This window comes from Tamandua tetradactyla, chromosome 6 (genome assembly GCF_023851605.1).
Source record: "Tamandua tetradactyla isolate mTamTet1 chromosome 6, mTamTet1.pri, whole genome shotgun sequence".
NCBI classification, from domain to species: Eukaryota; Metazoa; Chordata; class Mammalia; order Pilosa; family Myrmecophagidae; genus Tamandua; species Tamandua tetradactyla.
In genome coordinates, this window is record NC_135332.1 from 130245156 (window position 1) to 130261307 (window position 16152).

The window sequence follows — 16152 nt, forward strand, 5'->3', positions numbered from 1 at the left end:
CTGGTCCATCCTCCTGGAATCCTCCCTCCCACCCACATATGTGCAGTCTCACTGTCCTGGAGAAGTCATCGATTCCCCCGCGACCATCTCCGAACCCTTGTCTACCCTACTCCTTTTCTTTGCGTGCAGATGTTTCAATACATTTCCATTTCTCAATCTGGGAAAGACTTTAGGTCTCATGGAATGACCTAACCGTGCCTTGAACCCGGATCCCGGAATAAGCAGTTCCAGCTGCTTCTCAGAGCAGGAACTCTCTGTGCAGGGCTCCCCCTGCTGGGCGGAATAAATACCCCACCCTCGGGCCGCACAGATTTGTCCCTCCTCTCCCAGGCGAAGTGGAGTTTGAGAAGAGAGCTGTATCCCCTGACCCTGACATGAATAGTTCGATCTCTCTAGGAAACCAGCCTCCATGGGAACCTCTTCCTTGCTCTTTCAGAGCCTTTGTGCTGTGTAAGCAAGAAGGTGGTCATTTGCTAAAAGTTTCTGTTCTGCCTGGGTGCTGACCACCTCCACACGTGCTCTATAATGACTTGATTTTTTATTCCCTTCTTCTAGAATGTCTGCACCCTGTGTATTTTCTAAAATTTATTTTTATTATTTTATTAGAGGTGTTGTAGGTTTACAGAAAAATCAGGCACAAAGAGCAGAGTTCCTTTATTATGCCCCACCCCCTACACAGTTTTTCCTATTGTTAATAATTCCCATTAGCGCGGTACTTCTGTTACAATGAAATGTTATTATTTTAATTATAAATATTAACTGTAGTCCAAATAGTTTACTCTAGGGTTCTCTGTATTGTACAGTGCGATTTCTTTTTCTTTTTAATTTTTATTCTAGTAACATGTATATATATACAACCTAAAATTTCTCCTTTTAGCAACATCCAAATATATAATTCAGTGCTGTTAATTACATTCACAATGTGGCACCACTATCACCACAAAACTTTTCCATCATCATAAACAGAAACTCTAGACCAATTAAGCATTAATTCCCCACTCTCTATCTATGGCTCTTGGTAACCTGTATTCTAGTTTCTCCCTCTATGAATTTGCTTATTCTAATTATTTCATATCAGGGGCGTTTGGATAAAACAGTGCCTGGAACTTAGTACATATTTGTTGAATGAATTAATTGGATAGATGAATTAGTGAATGCCATGCACAGAATTAAATCTTAACTGAGAGAAATTTACCTGCACTATAATGTGTAAGGGAGAGATTAGTAAAATTAAAAATATCAAAAAATCATCTAATTAAAATTAATAAAAATTTCTATGCATTTTTCTTTTTCTGAAAAACCCCTAAATTTAAATTTGACCATCCTAGAGTAAATCCAAAGCATGCGTAATCGGAGAGGTGATTAGGCGTGATTCTCTGTCAGGCTAAGCTAGGGCGAATCTGGGGCCCGATTTGGCATACATTGCCAAGGCACACTCACGAAAAGGAGAGAATGCCCACACTGGCACAAATATAGAGGTGCAGATTTAGTTATATTTAAGTTAATGCCAGAAGAATCTGAAGAACTCTTCATTTTTGACACCAATTAAGAGAAAGAGGCTTCTAAAGAACAAGTATTCTGCCGAAGAGAGACTTATAATTTATTTGATTTTTTAATTCTCCATAAATGTTCCAGGTTATTTTGACTTTAAGACATAATATAGGGTGGTGCAATGGTGGCTTAGTGGCAGAGTTCTCACCTGCCATGCCAGATACCAGGGTTCAATTCCTGGAGCCTGCCCATGTTAAAAAAAACAAAACAAAAAACATAATGAAAAAAAAAAGTCCTAAATGCTGTAGAAAGTAAGAGCTTAGGTTTAATAGAGGGATGGATGTGGTATCTTTCTACTTATTGCAAAAGCACTTGCCTTGAACAAATCGACTTTGCTGATGGTTCGGAAGTTCATGTCAACAGCCAGGGCTAACTGCATCGTCGTTGGAAGGGTCTCAAGCAGATCAGACTCATCTTCAAAAAGATCAACAAAGCATAATAATTAATGAAACAAATCACCAAAGAATAAGAAGAAAAAAATTGTGAAATAAAGGAAACAAAATGTCAACTCTATAAATAGATGGATAAATCTGCTGCTATGTTTTCATACTTCAGTTGGACAGGTGTGCTTTTCACAAAAGCACTATTGCATTTGTCAGAGAAGTATTTTAGCTATTAAGAACTTATTGAATAATTCCAGAACATTGATTTTTGCTGAAACTTTGATTATAAAGTTTAATAATCGTGGGACAAAGACTAGCGAACAAATCAGGGACAGAAAGAGGATCCAGTTCATGTCTTCTGATTTACTGATTCTTGCCATAGCATTCTAGGGTTAGCAAATAATAACAAGGGCCATGTGCCATTTGAGAGCTTGCAGAGCTCTGTCACATCCATCATTTTATTTCACCCTCATGAAAAATATTTTGACTCCTATTTTGCAGAAAGAAGAAAAACACAAAGAACCTAGGCTTAGAGAGACTAGAAGTGACTTGCCCATTTATACATAGTCAATAGGTGGCTCAGCTGGGAATGGAATCCAAAGAAGAAATGCGCTAAGGGAGTAGATTCAAATTATTATTATTTGCTTATTAACTCAATGAAGAATGTGAATACTTTTAAGATTTGTCTGCTTGTGAATTCAAATTAAATGATAGGCCTTCAGGCTAATAGAATGTTCTTTAAACAAAATTGCCATTCTTAGTGTCTGATACACCTAGGGTTTTTGAAATCTGATTACTTTTGATATTTATTATATCTGTCATAAAAGAGAAAAATTGATATTTCTTTATTTTTATTCCAGTATGGGTTCTACATATGAAAACCCTCCAAATAATAACACAGGTCCTTGTTTCTGAGGCTTGTTGGTGTCTAGTTAACTTCCCTAAGCCCAGGTGTTGGATCCGTGTCTCCTGCTGCTCAGAGAGAGGGAGGAACGTGGCTGTCACTCCTTTTGCTGCTCTTCCTCTCCATTGAAATGCTTCCAGAAAGAGCTTTAGGAGCTCGAGAAACATGTTTTGGTAGCATAGGATTCAGGAAGTGCTTCTTAACATAGAGGCTGGAGTCTCTTAAGAGTGGCAAAAAGGTGAATAAAAGGTGCTACTATCAACGACCTCAGGAACCTCTTCAATTTGAAAATCTCATGGTGATTTGTACTCTGGTGGAAATAGCTTTTTTTTAATTCCTATTTTTATATGATAAGGAACAAACTAAAAGCTGAATTTGATTATCACCAATACTAGCATGTTATCTTTAATTTACTTTATATCCTTTTATATATATATATAAAAGGCTGTTTTACTCCATACATATATGTGTGTGTGTGTGTATATATATATATTTTACTCCAGTGCTTTACAACTGATAGTAGAGACATGTAAGGGTCTCTTAGAAGCAATTCCGTAGTAGGATGGGAATGACCCAAAAGCTGGCTTCGCTTTCTGAGTAGTCTGTTCAGTAGATAGCGTGGTGTCAATGAAAAAGCAAGGGTTTTGAAACGCAGGTCTGAGTCCCTGTTAAGCCATCGGTTGGATTTCTCAGTTAAGAGCACCCCTTTCCTTGATCTAAAAAGGGGTTCATGGCACTGAAATTTGCCTGATACTTCTACTTGTTTGGTGAAGATTCTGTGTGACAATATGTGTAGAACCTAGCAACCTCCCCAGGGTTGGCATAACTGGAAATATAAAGCTGGATATTTAAGAAAAAGAATTCTGTGGCATTAAGTTAATGCTTTTAAGGATCATCTAATAGTTTTCCAGTCTTTTGTTCCAAACCAATTAGTCTCTGTTTCTATATTACAAAACCTTCATTACATTGCATAGTTCATAGGGATTTGGTCAGCTATTTGCCATGCCTACCTAGCATTCTCTGAGAGTCCCACGTATACTTATACCAAGTGCGAACCCGCTTCTGCACGCTTTTGGGGATGGAGTACATATTCATGTAGGCAATGGTGTCATCCATGCAGGCGCGGAAGTTGTTCTGATTGGCTGTAGCCGCTCCAATGACGTCTCGCATCTGAAATCACAAACACAGTCACCCCGTGCTCAGTGGAGGAAATGGAAGAGTTACTAAAAGTTCAGGTGAGTAAAGTGTTCTGACATGACATATTCCCTTCAAATGCACCAACTTCTTGCTTTTGAAACACTGATTTTGGGTCCTAATTTTGCTCCTAGCCATAAAATATTGGACAAATCAGATCCACTCTCTGACTCCATAAGGATGGTACTAATTCTCTCTTGCCTACTGCTTGAGGTTTTTTGTGAGGATCTAGTAACATAATGCATGCACATATTCTTTGTAAACTTGTATATTACTTCAAATATGTTAGTTGATGTTTTAAAAAAGAATACAGCTTGTGTTTATGCGAGGAATGTGCCGCGAAAGTTGAGCAATTACCTGAGAGAATGGCTAGTCCCTTTTGGTGAGTTGCACTTTGAAAGCATCCTTCATATATTATCCGGTTTGGCTGGCTATATAGACTCAATTCGTCATGAAATTGCAACCTCTGTACTTCCATTTGTGTTGTTTAGACAGGTAAAATCAAATCTCATCTTGCTTAAGGCATAGAATTCAGCAGAAGTTGAAATGTGCTGAAATTACTGAAACATTATCTACTGCTGTGACAATACTTAAAGAACTGTCAGGTTTTAGTTCTTGGATGTTTATAACTCAGCCATAAAAACCCACTCTAGGTTAAGAGCTGATCTTTAAGGTCTCAGCAAAAATAAAGGAGAAAAAGAACAAAAAGATATATAGCTCGACTCTTCCTCTCACATAGAGGGAAGCAAGTGGTTGTAAATTTGCTTCGACTGTGGGTTTATAATAGGGAGGAAAATCAGGACCTCGCTTTTATACTTCTAACACTTTGCTCATTCATTCTAGTCGCTGAATCTTTTCTGCTTAAGGAAAAAAAATACTAATTTTTCGAGGTCCAGCTCAAATGGTTCTTTTATTGCGGTGCCTTCCCCAGTTTCTATTTTTAGAGGTAGTATATTCTTCTACTCATCAATACTTTCTGAGAAAGAGCTATGTAGATAATCAAACTGGTTGCATTTTTTTGAATCTCTAACTTACTCCTCAGTGTATATTCTGAATATTCTTCAACAATGTCAATTCTCAGGTGCTCTTGGCACCTATATTACCAAGTCACTTAGGGTTGTGAAACTTGGGACATTGTGTGAGTGTGGGTGGGATGGGGGCTTTTAATAAACTGTTAAACTTGCGACCAAGAATAATTAAAAGCATCATTGATCAGTGCTGAGGACCCAAGAATTTGTAGTGACAGTAATCTGAATGGGTTTTGTGTTATCCTTTAGCAATATTGACTTGTTCTTGTTGTAGGAGTTGAGAAGGATGTGTGTTCAATGATGTGTTCCAGGCTAGGAAGCATGTGAGAGTGTGAGAGGAAGACAATTCTAGTCTCTGTGAGTTGCAATCAGAGAAGAGAATATTGCAGTTAAGATGCTACAATCATGTCAGGCTGCATTAATTTGTGTGTTTGTGTGCGGGGATGTTGAATAAATAAAGACTTTGTCCCAGGCCCCCTTATTTTTCTTTCTATCTTTTTTCTTTCTCAGCAGGTTTTATTTATGGAAGTTTACTTATGAAAGTTTAAGGGGCAAAACTGTTATTTCCAGCTCCAGCCTCTTCCCTGTGTGCTGTTACCTCAGTGACTTGGTACTTTCTGTTCTTCTTGGAATCCCATATTCAATATAGAGGCAGGGATAGTGTGTTACACGGAGCGGCACCTGTGTGTATGCGAATCAACCGGAGATCTTGTTAAATGCCAGACCCAGAGCTACCCTAGCCGTAGTTCTGGCTGGAGAATGAATTCTGAATTTCCCAAATGATGCTGACGGTGTTGGTCCAAAGGCTACGCTCTGAGAAGCAAGAGAGCTGAACTGGAGCCAGACCTCGATTTTTAGTCTTGTTTTCATGAAAAATACCTTGGACATATTAAATACTCAATAAATTTTAGATATATACTATTTCGATATCATTTTTATGGTTCTGACCTTTTCTGACTGTAAGAATTGGGGATTCCTTTTAATCTCTTCAATCCAGACTTTCCTCATTTGGAAAAATAGCGAAAATATTGACTATGGTGTGGCAACGTATCTCCCGTTGATTTTATAAGAAATTAAAAAATGTGATTTTACTTTTTTTGCCTTCAAATAGATTTGAATTGAAATTCTCTCTATACCACCTTCCGATTTTCAATCAGTGTTACCGCAATCTCCCTAGCTATTAAGATCATAATATTTTATATTCACAGATTTTAACCACTTGGTATCCATTTTCACAAACCTGAATATTTTCCAAGCAGAATCTCCTTTACAATCTTTCTCTTCATTATCATAATCGAACTGGGGTTGTCATATTCCTAAACTAGTTCACTCTCCTTTAACTCAGCTTTATATACCTTTTATATCATTCCCTCCAGTTCATAGTATATTTTAATTAACCTTTACTGAATTGCTGTGTTTAAAATCCTGCCCTGGCTGACTTACTTTTGCCTTCAGGATAAAGGTCAACACTTAAATTTCAGGCCCTTAAAATATCTTGTTCTTGCATATTCCCTAACCTTATTTATACACTGCAGTGATTTTCTGGACCTCTATTTCTCCAGATATATATTGTGCTGTGTCATGGCCATCTTCTCATTGTTCCTTGGCCAGCTGACTGGACTACCCATCTGTAACTACTGACTCATACCTGGTTTTTAAGATGGCTCAAATGTACCCTCCACCATCAAACCTCCGGGCAGCCTCACTTTCTAAACCAACACTGCGTTTCAACCTCTCCTCTGGTGCATATAAAGCAGATGCTTGATATTTATGGATGTGGGAGTTGAGATTTGACTATTTGTGAACAGCTTCAAATGTCATAAAGAATAGTTTTTGCTGTTAAATTTTGTTAAAGCATGAGGTTCATTCATACTACTGCAATGGGAACAAATCACTTTTCTAGTAGGAATTATCATTTCATGATATAGCCTAATGCTTTACCCAGTGCACAAATCTCAGCATGGCTTTGCTGCTCTCTAACATGTGGTATGCACACATGTAACTTCAAATGTTGTTATGCTCTTGGGGGGTGTAAGGGTAGTTCAGTGGTACAATTCTTGCTTGCCATGCAGGAGACACAGGTTCAATTCCCCGTCCATATACTTCCCCCCCAAAAACAAACAAACAGGCAAAGCAAACATATAAATAAAAAATTCAACTAATGGTGCTGCAGTAACAGGAGACTCACATGGACGAATAATGATATGTGACCCCTCTATTCGGCATACAAAAAAAAGTTGCTATGCTCTCAAGCTTTTTTTTCCCCTGTGAAATTGTGAATTCAAGATGTTTTTAGGCTCTATCCCTTATAAATGCCAAGTACCTTCCAATTAGTTATTTATGTAAATACATAAGTAAATTCGTAATCCTTTCTTACTAGACTGATTTCTTAGGAATGAGGACAACGAGATGCCATCTTAAAAATTTGTGAACTAATGATTTATAATTTTAAATGACATTTGGCAACTTCTGGTTTAAATGACCTCCCAAATCCTTTTTAATGCAGTGATTCTGTGTCAGCACTGAAGTTCAAATAAATGGGAGAGCTTTTAAGGGTTGTTAGGAAGCTTCAAGTAAGGAGTTAGGGACTTCCTCTGAGAGTCCATGTGAACTCTCATTGCTAACAGACTTTCGACAGATTTGATGGTTTAAAAACTGAAAGGTGATGTTAGCCCAGTCACATTTTCCTCCAATTCACTAAAATAAATCATAGTTAGTTAAAATGGAAGGGCCAGAGAGATTTTTATTTTTCTTCCATAAGGTTTATGAAGGCTTGTTAGCATTTCAAACATGACAACAGTAGGTCTCTAGTGATTCACATCTCAATTTACCTGGCCAATTAAGCTGGAGAACACAAAAACTCCAGAAAAAAAATTCAAGAGCTGAAAAACAATTTCAAATGAAGTTTGTGGTTCTGGAAGGCCTCCAATCGTAATTAAAGTTCGCACTGCCCAGTAATAACACCTCAGATACCTGTTAAAAGAGAAGATGCATGTTTTGCTTTTTATTAAAACATTGCAATACCAATATGCTTGGGAGTACAGATCATTAAATTATAATAAACTTCTTCCTCATCAAAACTTTCTTTCTGATGATTTGCAGTCACCATGTATGCTATTGCAAACTTCTTGGTAAACCCTGTGAAATGCTCAAAGAGGGTATTTCTTATCTCTTGCTGCAAAACATTTTCCCCTAAATTTAATGGTATAACGAAATAACCATCTTAATAAATTCATCATTTTATGGTCCCACATTATGTTTCTAGGAAGCCCATGGGGGCTTCTTCACCCCCATGTCTGGGCTGGGCTGGGCTGGTTGGAATGACTGGGGCTGGCTGGGTCTCTCTTTCTCTTTGCAGCCTTTCAGCGTGAATAGCTGTGGTAGTTAGATTCAGTTGTCAACTTGGCCAGGTGAAGGCACCTAGGTTTGTTGCTGCGGACATAAGGCAATGGTACATGAACCCTCATCTGTTGCTAATTACATCTGCAGTCGGCTAGGAGGCATGTCTGCTGCAATGAGTGACATTTGACTTAGTTGGCTGGTGCTTAAATGAGAGAACGCAATGTAGCACTGCTAAGCAGCTCGGCATTCCTCATCTCAGCACTCGCAGCTCAGCCCAGGCCCTTGGAGATGCAGAAAGAAGTCACCCTGGGGAAAGTTGTTGGAACCCAGGGGCCTGGAGAGAAGACCAGCAGAGACCATTCTGTGCCTTCCATGTACGAAAGAACCTCAGTGGAAAGTTAGCTGCCTTTCCTCTGAAGAACCAACAAAATAAATCCCCTTTTATTAAAAGCTAATCTGTCTCTGGTGTGTTGCATTCCGGCAGCTAGCAAACTCAAACAATAGCTTTGGCTTCCTCAAAGCATGGCAGTTTCAGAGTAGATGGACCTATTACAGGGTGGCTAGTTTATCCCCAGAGCACTAGCTGCAGGGGCAGCAGCTGCCGTGCTTTCAGTAGTTCAGAAGACCTATAACATCTTAATCTATTGCCATATTCTATTTGTTCAGCAGGCCACAAGGTCAGTTTATACTCAAGGGACATTTGAATCTACCTCTCAATCGGCAGAGCGCAGACTTTGCAGCCATCTTTAAACTACAACACTAGTGATCTGTGGAGAGTGTTACAGCAATCAAGGATATTTATGCAGACAGGAGAGCCTTTTACAATTCACATTCAATTGTTTTTACTAATGGAAAACACAGCAGGTAAATGCTGGTCCTTTTTTTTTTCTACCAACATCCTATTATATTACAAATAGGTTGACATGGCAGAGACAGAGGAGAACTGAACTCCATCGTAATAAGGAAATCACTGAGTGTAATAGGTTATTTATCTAGTATTTGGTATTGAAGAAAACCAAGTATATTAAAAAATATACTCAATAAAGATTTTGTATTTAACTCTGGGCCATTGAAAATGGAGAGGCTGAGAAAATTACAACCCAGATAGGAAAAGGGTCAGGGAACCAGGACCACAGAATAGAATATGATACGGGCTGGACAGAAATACAGTATTTGCTTAGCTACATTTAGATAAAGTTTTACTGAGTTCATAGCAAGATGGGAATGGAAGTTAGTATCAGGACCCCCACTGTAAATATACTGTAGTTTTTGTATGATTAGGCTTACTATGGGGAATACTCCATATGGAGCTGATGGCATGCTTGGAGGACAGGCATTTCCACTGAATCCTTAAGACAGTGTCCTATGGATAAAGAACGTCTCCAGATATTGTTAACAGAGACACCTTTAGATTTAATGGGTCCCTCTTAGCTAATCTAGTATCCCAGGTGGGCACAGAAAAGCTGTGCCTTTTACAGAATCCTACCTTAACCAAATTTCTGTTTCTTTATCTGGGTTTGCCATGTATAATATTAGCACTTTAAATAAATGCGTCTTTAAACAAGGGTGGCCATTTTCTCTTTTTTGTAAAAATAGTTTAAGATCTTTAGGTCTTCAATAGTAAGGAATTGGGGTTTACAATGGAAGAAACAGACTGCAATTGAAATCAATAGTCAAATGAAAATAATCTAGAAAAAAATGACTCATTTTGAAACTTGATAACCTTATAAATGATCTTGGATTTTTTTTTACTTGGTACTTATAGGCACAGAAAAAAATAATGAACTCCTTGGTAGAGTTTGAAATCGCTGTGCCAAGAGAATGAAAATATTACCTCTCTGTAATAATTTTTTAGTAGTCTTCCAAGGACTTACTAATACTACTGTGAACCCGATGTCAAAAAGAACCACTTTGAAGAAGAACAGAATTAATTTTATGGATTGAATTTAGCTTTTCCAATTCCAATTTAAAATTTCCTGTTACCTTATTTATTTTGGTCATGGGTCTGGGGCCTGTGGGTCTCTTTAATTTAAAGATGTTTATTGAACCTGATACTTTGCAAGAGTGAGGCAGGGGCTACATTTTCCCTCCACATGACTTCCTCTATTAAACTGTTGGAACTTTTGTCCCCTCCAAGATCACTGTATGTTAGCAGGAACAAATATAATTATTACCTCTCATTTTAAAATTTATGGATGGTAAAAAATAAGATGTAAAAAAAAATAAGAATCAACAGTTTAATTTTGGTATTGATTTTCCAAATCTGAAGGGAGAGACTTGCACTATTTTTTTGATATTAAATAGTGTGCAATGTTAATTGGAAGTTTTCTGCCTTGATGCATTGAGGTTTATTTTGGGATTCTTCTCTTGGTCACATCTTATATGCAGACATGCACAACCAAAGGTAAGATTTGTTATTTAATTAGATGGCATCGTATTGATTTTCTAGGATTAGCTTAATTAGTCAAGTGTGTCCACCCCTAATACCAATACCTCAGGCAGATAGATCCTTTCAAAGAGAGTCTTTCTATCTGGCTGATTTAATGACTATCTAACAGATTGCACACGTATATGGATAACAATACTTTAGCATGCTTACTAAAGCAATAAGGCAGAATTGACATGAAACCATAAAAAAGCAGGTAAGTGTGAAGCTGGAAATTCTTCCTTTGTGAAACAGTTGTGACATTCAAACTGCCCCCAACATACAAATATCAAACATACAAAAAACACTGAATGATTTTTACAGGGAACACCTATCTACTCTCACCTAGATTTCTACCATTAACACTTTACTATACCTCCTTTGCCATGTATCCCTCCAAATTTCCATATGTTAATCCATTCTATTTTTTGGATACATTTCAAAGTAATCTGCAGACTTCAAGACACTTCCTCTTAAATACAGTACTTCTGTACCTATTAACCAGCATTCAGTATTTGTTTATTTTGAACCTACAATAAAATGCACATTTCTTAAGTGTGACGTGATGAATTTTGGTAAGTGCAGAAACCTGTGAAACACAAACCCTGTCAAGATCAAGAATATAACGATCACTCAGAAAGTTCTCTCATGCCTCTATAGTCAGTCCCTCCCCTTCCACCCCAGAGGCAACCACTATTCTAATATTTTTCCCACCATTAAGTTTAACCTGTTAAGTTTTTCCTATTTTTGAATTTTTCACATAAATGAAATCACAGTATACAAACTTTTGTGTAAGGCTTCTTTCACTCAGCATAATGTTTTTTTTTTTTTTTTTAACATTTTTTATTGTGAAATATAACATATATACAAAAAAGCAATAATTTCAAAGTACATTATAATAAGTAGTTATAGAACAGATTTCAATGTTTGGTATGGACTACAATTCCATAATTTTAGATTTTTCCTTCTATCTGCTCTAAGACACTGGAGACTGAAATACCAATGTAATGATTCAGCAGTCATACTCATTGTGAAATCCTAACTTCTCTGTTATAATTCCTCCTTCTCTTTGATCTTTCTCTCAATCTTTGAGGCTTTTGGGCTATGCCCATTCCAATTTGTTCATGTTGAAAAGGAGTGTAAACAATATGGGATGGGGAATGGAACTAGCTGATGTTCTGGAGAGACCGACTCCTCTGGGTTTCAGGACTTATCCAGCCTAGGAACCATCTGGTGGTTGTAGGTTTCTGGAAAGTAATCATAGTGTGGGGAATCTTTTAGAATCTCAGATAAAGCCCTAGTTGTTCTTTAGGGTTGGCAGGAATGGTTTTGGTTGGGGTTTGGCAAACTATGATAGTAGCGATATCCAGCTGAAGCTTGTGTAAGAGTAGCCTCCAGAATAGCCTCTTGACTCTATATGAACTCTCTTAGTCACTGACACCTTATTTTGTTACATTTCTTTTCCCCCTTTTTGTCAGGAAGGCATTGTCGATCCCATATTGCCAGGGTTAGGCTCATTCCTAGGAGTCATGTCACATGTACTCAGCATAATGTTTTTGAGATTGATCCATGTTGTGGGTATAAGTCATTTATTCTTCTTTATTGCTGAGAAGTAGCCATTGTTTGAATATGCCATAGTTAGCTATACTTTTATTGATGAGCACCTAGGCTGGTGTTCTAGTTTGCTAGCTGCCAGAATGCAATATACCAGAAACGGAATGGCTTTTAAAAAGGGGAATTTAATAAGTTGCTAGTTTACAGTTTTAAGGCCAAGAAAATGTCCCAATTACAGCAAGTCTATAGAAATGTCCAATCAAAGTCATCCAGGGAAAGATACCTTGGTTCAAGAAGGCTGATGAAGTTCAGGGTTTCTTTCTTAAGTGAGAAGTCACATGGCGAACACAGTCACAGTTTCTCTGTCATCTGGAAAGGCACATTGTGAACATGGTCAGGGTTCCTCTCTCATCTGGAAGGGCAAATGGCAGACACGGCATCATCTGCTAGCTTCTTCTCCTGGCTTCCTGTTTCATGAAGCTCCCTGGGAGGCATTTTCCTTCTTCATCTTCAAAGGTCGCTCGCTTGTGGACTCTCTGCTTTATGGTGCTGCAGCTTTCTCTGCTCTCTTTGAATCTCTCATTCTCCAAAATGTTTCTTCTTTTATAGGACTCCAGAAACTTCTCAAGACCCGTCCAAATGAGTGGAGACATGTCGTCACCTAATCCAGTTTAACAACCACTCTTGCTTAAATCACATCTCCAGGGAGACGATCCAACTATAACTTCAAACATACAGTATTGAATAAGGATTATTCTGCCTTTCGAAATAGGATTTTGACTAAAACATGGCTTTTCTAGGGGACATACCTCCCTTAAACCAACACAGCTGGCTTTCCAGTTTTGGGCTATTATAAACAGAGCTTCTGTGATTTTTCCGTGCAAATATTTTTAAGGACATATAATTTCATTTTTCTTGGCTAAATATCTAGGCTTGGAATTTCTCAGCTGTAATGTAGGTTGTGCTGGTTTGAAAGTATTAAGTACCCCAGAAAAGCCATGTTTTAATCCTGAGTCAATCTTGTGGAAGCAGCTATTTCTTTTAATCCTGATTCAATGATGTAGGTTGGAATCTTTTGATTAGATTATCTCCATGGAGATGTGATGCACCCAGTCATGGGTAGTGATCTTTTGATAAGATGGAGATGTGACTCCACCCATTCCAGGTGGGTCTGGATTAGTTTACTGGAATCTTTTAAAAGAGGAAACATTTTGGAGAGAGTCAGAAATGACAGAAGCCTCAGAGCCACGAGACAGCAGATGTAGATGCTGGCAGCATAGTTGCTTCAGAGAACAGAGACACAGATGCAGGGAGATGCTTGGAGCCCAGCAGATGTCGCCATGAGATGTTAAGCAAACCAGAACCTGGAGAGAGCCAAGGAAAGCCAAGAGATGAAAGCCAGCCCTAGAGAAGTAAAGTGAAAAACCCCCACAGGATCAGAAACTGAAAGCAACAGAGCCCAGGAGCAGGGGACCAGCAGATGCCAGCCACATGACTTCCCAGCTGACAGGTGTTCCAGACCAATCAGCCTTTCTTGAGTGAAGATAACCTTTTGTTGATGTCTTAATTTGGACATTTTATAGGCTTAGAAATGTAAACTTGTAACTTACTAAATTTGCTTTTTGAAAAGCTGTTCCAGTTCTGGTATATCACATTCCGGTAACTTTCAGGCTAACACACACATATATGTTTAATTTTATAAGAAACTGTGAGATCTTTGTCCAAAGTGATGGTACCATTTTACATTCCCTCCAACAATGTATGAGAGTTCCATTAGTTCATATTCTTACCCCAACACTTGGTATTGTCAGTATTTTAAAATTTTAACTATGTGCTGGGTATGTGGTGGGACGTGATTTTTAAAAGTTTCTACAAAGTTATTACTGGAAATGGATACGGGGATAATTGCCCCATTAGTAGTGCAAGTTCTCTGAGGTTAGACATATACCTAGTGTATGATAGAGGCTTAAAAATATTTGTTAAATGATATGAATGAATGAATGAATGGGAATGCATACATAGACTTACTAAAATGAAAACATAAGAAGACTCAGCTGCAAGAACATCTGTGTAATCCCCTTCCAGACTCTTCCCTGTCATGTTGCCAACTGTCCTTCATCTCTCTTCTAGTCCACTGATTTCTTTGCTCTGTTGTGTTCTGGTTATATCCCAAGAATATCCTCATAGGCATTGTAGTGTAAAGACCACTCCTTTTTTGGGGGCCAGTGTCTGAACTCAGGTATCTAAAGAACCCTGAGCAACTTTCTTCATCTACCTAAGTCTCATCATTTTTATCTTTAAAATGAAGGGGCGGAGTATCCTAAATTCTCCTAGCACTAGGTATAGTAATTCTGATTTCTTTCTTATGCCATATGATGTCACGATTTGCATGACAGTTTTGCATGCTTTTCTACTCTTTCCTTGTAGGCATTAGGGATTGGGTCAAGGGATGTGCAAAGAGGTTTGTGCACATTGGGAAATTTGTGTTAGAAAGTAAATAAGATTGGCGTGTTTGTGGACAAAGTTACATTGGGGCCATTTCTGGGTATACAACCAAACTTAATTACTTGTGTGTTTTCCTTTTGAGCAAAACATTTTCATTCTTTTTAAAATTTCACAGTCTAAAGAAGGATGCCATTCACTCAATATAAATGAAAATGCCTTCTTGACATCTATTAAAATGAAGAGATGTTGTTATTCCGGTAAGAGTTAATGGAATAATAATAAACGTGTGCCATATTTTAAATGAGTACAAGGCTTCACTTAATTCCCACATTCTGCTACCTAATTCTAATGAGGGCAAAGTTCACAAACCTAATGGTCTTCATAAAGGGCTTTCAATTTAGAGGTCTTCAGAAACCATCACAATGGTTAAATTAAAAATGCTCTTGATAATCATCACAAAACCTTGGCTTACAGGTCAGAGGGTAATTTGAAGCAAAAGCAGAAGGCGGTGAAGATTTAAAATTGTTAGGAAAATGGAAGCATATTAATAACTGCCATATACAAATTATCTTTAAAAATGCCATTGCTAGGTATCTACTCAAAGGACTTAAGGGCAAAGACACAAACGGACATTTGCACACCAATGTTTATAGCAGTGTTATTTACAATTGCAAAGAGATGGAAACAGCCAAAATGTCCATCAACAGACGAGTGGCTAAACAAACTGTGGTATATACATACGATGGAATATCATGCAGCTTTAAGACAGAATAAACTTATGAAGCATGTAATAACATGGATGGACCTAGAGAACATTATGCTGAGTGAGTCTAGCCAAAAACTAAAGGACAAATACTGTATGGTCCCACTGATGTGAACCGATATTAGAGAATTAACTTGGAATATGTCATTGGTAACAGAGACCATCAGGAGATAGAAATAGGGTAAGATAATGGGTAATTGGAGCTGAAAGGATACAGACTGTGCAACAGGACTAGATACAAAAACTCAAAAATGGACAGCACAATAATACCTAATTGTAAAGCAATCATGTTAAAACACTGAATGAAGCTGCATCTGAGCTATAGGTTTTTTTTTGTCTGTCTGTTTGTTTGTCTTTTTTTTCTTTCTTTTTTTTTACTATTATTATTATTTTTATTTTTTTCTCTATATTACCATTCTATATCTTTTTCTGTTGTTTTGCTAGTTCTTTTCCTAAATCGATGCAAATGTACTAAGAAATGATGATCATGCATCTGTGTGATGATGTTAAGAATTACTGATTGCATATGTAGAATGGAATGATTTCTAAATGTTGTGTTAATT

The 16152-nt window shown here is 37.7% G+C and overlaps 1 protein-coding gene across 1 annotated transcript in view; it reads right to left on the bottom strand.

Moving 5' to 3' along the window:
* Positions 1-16152, bottom strand: part of CNGB3 (cyclic nucleotide gated channel subunit beta 3) — a 153289-nt gene that overhangs the window by 46151 nt on the left and 90986 nt on the right. Inside the window, exons 11-13 of the mRNA XM_077163224.1 lie at positions 7892-8033; positions 3849-4008; positions 1868-1965 (exon numbers count right to left, since the gene is read on the bottom strand). Of these exons, the coding sequence (XP_077019339.1) occupies positions 1868-1965; positions 3849-4008; positions 7892-8033 (400 nt within the window). The remainder of the gene's footprint in view (positions 1-1867; positions 1966-3848; positions 4009-7891; positions 8034-16152) is intronic.